General features: G+C 37.3%; 1 protein-coding gene across 1 annotated transcript in view; it reads right to left on the bottom strand.

Moving 5' to 3' along the window:
* Nucleotides 1-278: 278 nt before the first annotated feature.
* Nucleotides 279-10,154, bottom strand: part of LOC126278694 (protein Rae1) — a 46,781-nt gene continuing 36,905 nt past the window's right edge. The window contains exons 7-8 of the mRNA XM_049978958.1: nt 3,436-3,630; nt 279-1,075 (exon numbers count right to left, since the gene is read on the bottom strand). Of these exons, the coding sequence (XP_049834915.1) occupies nt 989-1,075; nt 3,436-3,630 (282 nt within the window). The 3' untranslated portion in view covers nt 279-988. The remainder of the gene's footprint in view (nt 1,076-3,435; nt 3,631-10,154) is intronic.

Below are 10,154 nucleotides of genomic sequence, written 5' to 3'. Positions count from 1 at the left end.
GCATGTATCTGAGTTCTTGAACATCTACAAGTCCAGTGACTTAACACTGTGCCCCCTTCATCGACACTGTATTAAAGGCAAACCACAACTGCACCTCCCCCCCCCCCCCCCTCTCTCTCTCTCTCTCTCTCTCTCTCTCTCTCTCTCTCTCTCTCTCTCTCTCACACACACACACACACACACACACACACACACACACACACACACAAATTGATTTCACAGGTACTGTAACCTGTAACCCAGTGGCCAAAACTGAAAGAGAAATGACAAATACAGTCTAAGAGAATACCAAAGTTTAATTAGTATCTATATTACAAATTGTGAGTACATCACTTGTAAATGTTTTCCTTTACATTTGGGGAAAAAGGTAACTACAAAATGTACAGTTAAAACAGATGAAAACTTTTGACTAATTTCATACTTAACTGGACGTAATAACTAAGTCAATTAAAAAATGACTTTCTATTGACTCTGAAGTCATGATACGCTATTTTTAATCTTTAATCTTCTAAGCAGAGAGAGAGTGAGTGAGAGAGAATGTAAAGTGCACTTGCTGCCTCTCCCCACAGATACACAGAACATTAAATAATGTGAACTACACAAAATAATTAGTGTTTGGCCTTTTTTTACCTTTTTTCTCACTTTCACTCCCTCTTAACACTTGATATATTAAACTACATAAACATTTGAAATAATTATTCATTCTGTTTCTCCGAGTGCTACGCAGTTACTGGTTCTCTAGAATAGTAAATATCAGAAACAAACAGTTTACACCAGCAACTGCAAAAGTGACAACCAACAAAAATTGAAAACTCACAGCATACAAAAATGTTAATTTTATTTGAATACAGTCTGAGTACAGTCTTTATAAAATGATAAATGCTGAAAATAATACACATATGTAACTCATTGTAGGAAAGACCTATTTGTGCTATTACAAATGATCTGATATTTACACAGTCACCAGGTACATAACAGCTTTAAATATTCAAGATGAACTGCGAGGTTTCAGTTCCTCATAACACGAGCGCAGAAATATGTAATTCTTTTTCATTGGGTTGTAGAACTCGTAGCCCTGTGGACCAATACAGAAACAATGACTTACTAAGTGGGTTTATGATGCATTGTGTGTTCACAAATCACAAAGTATTTAGTTCCACATACAGATATGTTTAATCAATTTTGCTGGAGTCTTATTAAATTTTACACTTCACAAGAAACTGCCACCACCATCTGCCAGTATATTAGTACTTCTTATACTTAATATATAGTACACAACACTAGCAACTGTTCAGTGAATTTATCACTACTTATCCACAATCCACATTCCTTACAAAAGAATACTGCCTGTAATTCCCTCTATGGTCTGGCTTGCTCATATAAATGATCATATCCACTGTCGTGTATGCATATACTAGAATTATTGTTTCTTTAAACTTGGCCACAATGACAATGCAAGAAATGTCAGCAATTATCGTAATACAGGGTGCGTTCCGAAAGTAATGCAATTACTTTTTTCAAAGTAATTTATTGAACAGATTTGCACAAACACTTAAAATTCTTCAAAGTACTGTCCTTGGGCCTCTACACATTTTTTCCAGCGACTCTGCCATGACCGGTACGCGCCCTGGAAGGCGTCTTCTAGGACCTCTCGCAAGGTCTTCGTCACGGCGGATTGGATCTCGTCTATGGACGAAAAACTGGTTCCTTTCAGGGCTGACTTAATCCTAGGAAACAAAAAGAAGTCAGCTGGGGCGAGGTCAGGACTATAGCAGGGGGGGGGGGGGGGGGGGGCAGCGTTGGCACCTGGTGTTTGGCCAGGAACTCGCGGACTCGTAGCGCGTTGTAGCAAGGTGCGTTGTCGTGATGGAGTTGCCAGGTAGCGGAGATGTCCTTTCTCGTCCTGACGACCCTTTTGCAGAGTCTTTCCAGCACATCCACATAGTAGGCAGCGTTAACTGTCTGTCCTTGAGGAACAAACTCCTTATGGACAACTCCTTTGCTGTCGAAAAAGACAATGAGCATTGTTTTCACTTTTGATTTGCTCATTCTTGCCTTTTTGGGCTTAAAGGCCTTTAACCACCTCGAAACTTGTGAGTAGGACAGAGCAGAGTCACCGTAAGCCTCACGAATCATTTTGTTAGTCTCCTCAAAAGATTTGTTCAGTTTAGCACAAAACTTAATCGCGTAACGTTGCTCGATCCCATTTTTTCCGTGACACGGTCGGCGCGCAGAGGTTTACAATAACAGACGTCCTGCCGCTTCCACAGCTCGGAGAGCACTGAAACCGGTTTCGCGGCAAAGCTTAGCGTCCCCCCCACCTACTCCATGTGGCCCCCTCCCACTCCGACTACTAGGAGCGGCGCGGGAAATTCAATTGCATTACTTTCGGAACGTACCCTGTATGTAACTGCAAGCGGAATATGATGATTTACTATTAATGTTATATATTGAGGACAGAATAACATGCCTCGAACAGTCAGTATACAACAGCAAGAACAAATCTCCGGCAGGTATAAAAGACAGTGGCTTATAGGTGTAAAATGAATTTATTTGTCAATCCAGTCCTCTTTAATGCTTAAGCAACTTGTCAAACATTTTTGCCATTTGTTAATTACATCCTCTGAAGTGCAGTTCTGGAGAGTTGACAAAATACATATCTGACTAAAACATTTTCCTCCAACAAATTCTTTACGAATGGGAAAATGGGAAAATTATTGTTGGTGGTGGTCGGGAGGGGGAGGGGTGTGAAAAATTAGCTGAATAGGGTGGAGATTCTAACAATTCACACTTCAACTCCCTCAATTTTTTCATTACCAACACATTTTTGTGGGCAGGTGCTTTCTCATGATGAATGATAGTTTTGTCCCTTTCGCAATTTAGGCTGTCTCTCACAATTTTTCATCCAGTTGGTCCTAAATATGTGCAGTATTCACACATGGTTTTCTTATTGACTGAAAAGTATTAATTGTTCTGCATTACACTGGCTATAATGTTTCCAACTTTTCTTCAACTCACTAATAAAATTTGTGTTTAATTTATGTACTTCACCCATAGCAACAGAAGGCTACACAAAGTCAGTTGGATTTTTAAAATAGAATTTTTTATACTGATTTGTCTGTGGCACCAGCTATTTCACATTAACTGTTGGTTGTTGAGTATCATATTTTTCAACTGAAGTTCAAGTTTTGGGACATCCTTGAGGCATATAATCTTCAAGAAATTGAATTTTACCACCTTTCTCTTAATTATCCAAAGTGAAGGTTCGAGCCACTTATAAACCTTTACCAACATTACACTATGTCAGTTCTCAGTGAATTGCCCAGAACAATGAATTTCATATTAACTACTTATTCCATTATCACTTTAAATAAGAACTTGTCATTATATTCTGCCACCTAAATTTGATTTCACACATATTACTTTCTAAATTACCTTTGACCAATCATAGCTGACAGCGTATGCAAATATATGGCCACTGCTATTGAAGCAGCAGCGTGTAATTGATTGTTCCATGGTCTCTGAAGGTTTCAGTTTTGTGCGTGCATCCTTATCCCAGAAACTGAAACTACCATCAGAACCAACAGTTGCCAGTGTCCCATGCACAGGGTGGAAAGCAATATCATTCACCTATAAAGAAAATAACATTGTTTTAGTTGTTCCTCACAGTTTATCAGTGACTAAAATTATACCACTGATATATCAAAGGGTAATGAAAATTTTGATTATAAGTATAAGTGCAGTCACTCATGAAATCCACAACTCTTTCTCTCTAACCTACACAAATGCATATCCTTTTGCAAGGTAAGTCTGCATTACAGTTCTGAACACTGTAAGCACTGAAAAAGCTCACAACTATGTTTGGTGTAACAACTATTAAATAGAGCACTGTTCCTGTAGATAGATTCACTCTTACACCTTGCAACATAAGAACATAAAGAACGTCCTCAACATTTAGTGTGAAAAAATTTGCAACAATTTGACATGGAATTGATCTTCCAATTCCAAAACCCTCTTCTTAAGAACATTACATTTGAATGCTATGTCGAGTGAAATGGAAGGAATACAGTTGCACGAGTAAAGACATATAATCAATCATCATGTAGAGGCACATTACTATAAAGTTGAGTGTGTGTGAGAGAGAGATATTCACAAGATGGCAACACGCTTTTCTTAGTGGCTTCCTTCTGTACTTTCCCCTTTTCTCAACCCTGTAACAATATGTGCAACATGAAGATCTCAAGTTTGGTGAATTACAATGTTTGACTTATTAGTCATGTGAGTTACTGCTCAATATTCCCTTAAATGGCTGTGTTTAAACCCAAAATTTTCCACAAATGTGCCACATGGAAGAGAAGATAAACATGGCAGTTGATGGATAGTGACATCATCATAACACTGTATGAGGTAAGGTGCCCACCAGGACACACAAATGATGGAAAGCTTATACCACAGATGACAGGATACAAGGACAATTGTGAACTACTGACAGAATCCTATGTCAAGTTTGACAAGGCTGGGAGTCCAATCTTATATCTTTAAAAGTAGGTTTCTTCTATGTCAACTAAGTGGACAGTATGTAATATAAGCAAGTACTTTGTGGGATAAATAAATTGATGCCAGTGGAGTACATGTTCTATAAAATTTATAAAAACATTATTTTAAATGCTACACTAAAATGAACATTATTTTCTGAAAGAGTAGGGTTAACAACAATATGTTTCATATTTCAAAAATTAGAAATAAGTAAACTAGCACTTTTAGAAGCCACTAAAACATCTGAAGAACAAAATTGTGATAGCTAGATTTATAGGGAGCCATTCTTTAGAGTGCAAGAACTCTGCTGATGAGCACTGAATTGAAGTATCATGATTTGTCTCCATTATAAAGTCTAAAAAATGAAAAGAATGTTACCTCTGTGGGCAATGAATCGGTCACAAGAAGTAAATACTAACTGTGAAACATCTTATTCATTTATGTTACACCAACAAAGGAATGGTACTATTCAAAAGAGCTATAAATTGTGGTCCTGTCTGATTATTCACAGAAAGTTTGCAGGAAGGACAGTGCAAAAGATCTACTGGCTAAGCATTATACGTGAAAAATATAATTTATTCTCAAAGTTTTCCTACATTATGCTCAACACAGCTGATTAAAATGGGCACCGTTTGTGACACAGCAAACATCATTAATTGCATGCTGTTCAATGAAGGTGCTGGTGTGGGAAGGCACAATGGAGTCAGCTTTGTATATCTGTTGACTGTATTGCCTATCTGCAGACATGAATGAATCCAATGCAAAAATGATTTGTCTTGATGTCCTGAACACTGACCCACTAGTGGTGTGCTCTTCAACTACGTCACAATGCACTGCGAATCTAAACTTTGAGAGATTCTCTATTCACTGATATGTGTCACTTTTCTGTATGTCTTGTAATTTTCACACAGTCCTCTTATGAAACCCCATAGGTCTTATGAATATCTCTGTATTCTTTGAACAGAAAAAAGAATATTATTTGATATAAGAACTGAAACTGCATTGCCAACTACTTAAAAGCTGTTCATTGTGTTGTCACAAAAATAAACAGTATAGACATGAAGAAAAAATAAAGAATAAAGCAAAATCCCTATGGATTGTTATTAAAGAGAAAACAAAAACTTTCACATAAACTATATTCATTTCCTTTGGAATGACATAGATACTAAAAAATTAAATCTGCAGCCACATATAAATGCAATGGTTTTGCTGGGGCAGACATTGGAGGCAACAGTTCAGACTGAAACAGGATAGTGATTATAACAGTAATTCAACTGCTGACAATGAAAGTCTTTCCTTGGTTACCAGGTATTTCCAGCAAATTACATACACTCTGTGATGACTCAGTTTTATCTGGCTAGAAGCTATTTCATCAAACTGTCAATGGTGTAGGGATTAGTTTCTAAGTGATTGAAATATACAGTATAACTATTTAAAGAAGTGTAAATAAGTAACTTCTCATTCTATCTCACTCCTCATTCAGTTTCTACATAATTTTTACAAAACAGCCTATGCCAGAATACATACTCACTTTTCTGGAAATTCTGTTAGTGATCTTTCAGTCTGGCTTCCTTAATAAAGACACAGTCAAGTCAATGTCTGAACAGGCTCAGGACTGTAACCTAAGCCAGCCCACAATCCTGATTAGTGTTTAAGTGGTTTTCCCAAATCATTCCAGATAAATGCCAAGATAGTTCCTAAAAACAGGCCATGGCCATTATCTTCCCATTCCTAGCCTATCATTAGTCACTCAAGAATGAGAATATCTATTATTATTGATTAATAATTGAATATAGTGAATGACTCATACATTTAGAGTCATTTTCCATGTGGTAACGCTACAATAATTTTCCGAAATAATAATAATAATTTTACAGGAAAATAGTACATTTTGAATCTTACAAAAGCTAAATTACACAATTTCAAACTATTAATGATTATTTACCAAACAGACAGATATAGTTGTTCATTCACTTTATGAATCTGCATTTGTAGAATTATACATACCACAATTATAGAAAGAGCAGCTCTGTGTGTGTGTGTGTGTGGGGGGGGGGGGGGGGGGGGGGCAGAGAGACAATTTTGAATGCAGAAAAATGGAATAAAAATTTATTTAGCACATACAAGAAATAAGAATACTGCATAGAATTTGTAACTAACATGAGAAATATGAGTAAATTTTATGGATTCTGCGTCCATGTCTACGGTAGCAAGCATAATTCTTGATTGTCTGAGAATTTTCTTCTCTTTCTACAAAAATAAGAACATCTGGAATAATATACAGGTTCAAAACTAATTTAAAAGTAATTATTACTTGCCACTTTTCTGTTAGTTAACTGAATATTTTGATTCTGTGTTTGTAAAATTCTTCCACACTGTAAAATTCTGATTCATTTTAACAAGTATCTGCCCCTACAATAAATAAAAATCTATTATTCTTCTACAGTATTCATTACTCGAATATAGCTATCACATGTGTCCAAGAACCTGAATGGTAGATGGATAATTTAATTTACCCTTAATCTGCGATGTGCATTTTTCCATACCAATCGATAATTCTGAAGTTTCCTGCTGGCACCTTATTTTGCGTCTGCTCGCCCCACTTCTATCTACCTTATGCACTATGTCCTTGATCAATTCTGTGGTTACAGTTTACCTCCAATTGTTTATTGCATTAAAACTGTAGTGTTATTATTAACACGTGCGGTCTGTGTGACACACCTCAAAAGCTACATTATGTCGAGTGGAGGTAAACCCATATGTAGCAGTGTTCACTCATGTGATCTAGACTTCTGTAATACAATCATGGCTAGATGATGCAAGTGATGTTGATGAGTGTGAGGTAGACTTCTGCTTAGAGGTATGTGATGATAATTCAGATTCTGAAATTTCTGGCAATGAAAGGTAAGGTATTGCAGGAAGTTATGTTCATAATAAGGTTTATTATGGGAAAAATGGGTTGAAGTGGTCTTGTTGACCTTTTATCACAAGGAGAATGATGTAAAAATACAATATTGTTCTTCAATTGCCATGTATAAAGGGTCAAATGTGTACAATTAGGAAATTCAGCCGAACCTGAGGTACTTTGGAATCTGAATACCCCCACAAGAAATAGTAGCTTGGACCAATGCGAAAATCGGAACTGAATGGCAAAAATATAAAGTTCCACACTGCACTGATACGCGTGACAGACATTACAGAGCTCCACGCTTTGTTAGGACTTTTACTGTATTCTGCAGCATTTATTCAACTATCACAACTAATAGCACAATGTTTGCAACAGATGGTTCTGACAGTGACATTTTTCAGTGTGTCATGAGGGAACGTCGATTCAATATACTTCTTTCAATGCTACACTCTAACAATGCTGCTACGAGAGAAGACATCTGCAATTTCAGAACTATTTTTGAAATTCATGCATAATATTGCCAAGCTGTGTACACCATTAGCACCTCATAATGCATTGATGCAATATGGCATAAAAGTGATGTGTTTTTCAGATGCTAGAAATGAATATTTCCTGAATTGATATTTATATGCTGACAGAGATTCAGATGGAGATAGGCTTACAGAAGAAGAATGAAAGATCTCAAAACAAACATAATCTTTAATATGCCTGTCGAAGCTTAAACAAGTTACAAACAGCAATGTCACATGGGACAATTGGTTTTCCTTTGTAGAGCTTGCGGATATCATTGGAACTGTGAGGCAAAACGAGAGAGAGTATAAGTGATTCCTTCCCAGCAAATCCAAAGAAATAGGTTCCTGTCCATCTGGATTTACAAAAGACAAGACTGTAGCCTTGTATGTGGCATAAAAGAGCAAGGCAGTAATTATGTAACATACACCCATCATGTGGTATTTATTGACACCACCACTCAGAAACTGAAGATACAGAATTTTATAATCTAACCAAGGGTATTTTACCAGATTCTGGACATTAGTGCTGTCAATTCACGTACAGCGCACAGAGATGACAAAAACCATGGGATACATCATAATATCGTGTTGGACCTCCTTTCTCCTGGCACCATGCAGCAACTAGACATGAGATGGACTCAACAATTAATTGAAGCAAGCAAGTCCCCTGCTGAAGTACCAAGCCATGCTGCCTCTATTGCCATCCATAATAGCTAAAGTGCTGCCCGTGCAGGATTTTGCGCACGAATTGACCTCTCAAATACATCCCATAAATATTTAATAGGATTCAAATTGGGTAATCTGGCTGGTCAGGTCATTTGCTAAAATTATCCATAAAGTTCTTCAAACCAATTGCGAATGACTGCAGCCCGGTGACATGGCGCATTGTCAACCAAAAATTCCATTGTTCTTTACAAACGTGAAGTCCATGAATGGGTGCAAATGGTCTCCAAGTAGCCTAATATTACCATTTTCAGTCAATGGTCAGTTCAGTTGGACCAGCAGACCCAGTCCAGTCCACACCATTGTGGAGCCACCACCTGCTTGCCCACTGCCTTGTTGACAACTTGGATCCACGACTTAGTGGGGTCTGTGCCACACACTAACCCTGCCAGCAGCTCCTACCAACTTAAACTGGGACTCATCTCACCAAGCTATGGTTTTCCAACCATCTAGGGTCCAACAGATAGTCACAAACCAACAAGAGGTGCTGCAGGCAATGTTGTGCTGTTAGCAAAGGCACATGTGTCAATCATCTGCTGCCATAAAAGAACTTTCATGTTTTCTTTATAACAGAATGATAGCTGTGAATATTATGCATGTATTTTCATTTTCTTCTTCTTTATAAAACACTGCTGTTGAGCATCACTGGCAACAAATACTTGCAACATTGTAGAAATGTAAAAAAAAAACAGAATATATTATAATATACCCAATTTTTAATGGTTCAACTGCACTCTCATCTATAAAAGTGCACTAAATATGCAGACAATTACTCAATATTTTCACTAATCCATTTAGCAACAAAAAGTTCGAATCAATACGGGTAAGGTTTTTATTCTTTTGTCTTTAAAAAAATCTGTGTTAAAGCAGGTTGTATAAAGCATACATACATAGTTTTGTATATTAAAAACAAAGATTCCAAGACTTACCAAGCGGAAAGCGCCAGTAGACAGGCACAATAAAATAACACACAAACACACACACAAAATTTCTAGCTTTCGCCACCAATGGTTGCTTCTTCAGGAAAGAGGGAAGGAGAGGGAAAGACGAAAGGATGCGAGTTTTAAGGGAGAGGGTAAGGAGTCATTCCAATCCCGGGAGCGGAAAGACTTACCTTAGGGGGAAAAAAGGATAGGTATATACTCGCACGCACATGCACGCGCGCCCGCCCACACACACACACACACACACACACACACACACACACACACACACACACACACACATTTGTCAACACATAGTATTTTATTATTTGCTCTTAGTCACTAAATATTATTCTGCACAGTCACAATATCTGACTTGAGCTATCTAAAATCCAATGAAAAAATTAAGCAATGTGTCTGGATATTTATCCCAATGTGCCTTCTTTGGTAATGCTTTTTCTGGAAATCTAATGGTCCCTATTTTCACACGTCTTCGGCACCAATTCAAATTACCTATGTAGTTGCTATATCTCCCAATAAATTCAGTGACCA

This window comes from Schistocerca gregaria, chromosome 6, assembly GCF_023897955.1.
Source record: "Schistocerca gregaria isolate iqSchGreg1 chromosome 6, iqSchGreg1.2, whole genome shotgun sequence".
Lineage (NCBI taxonomy): Eukaryota > Metazoa > Arthropoda > Insecta > Orthoptera > Acrididae > Schistocerca > Schistocerca gregaria.
Note: the sequence above shows the minus strand (reverse complement) of the source record. Positions and strands in the feature narration are given on the sequence as shown.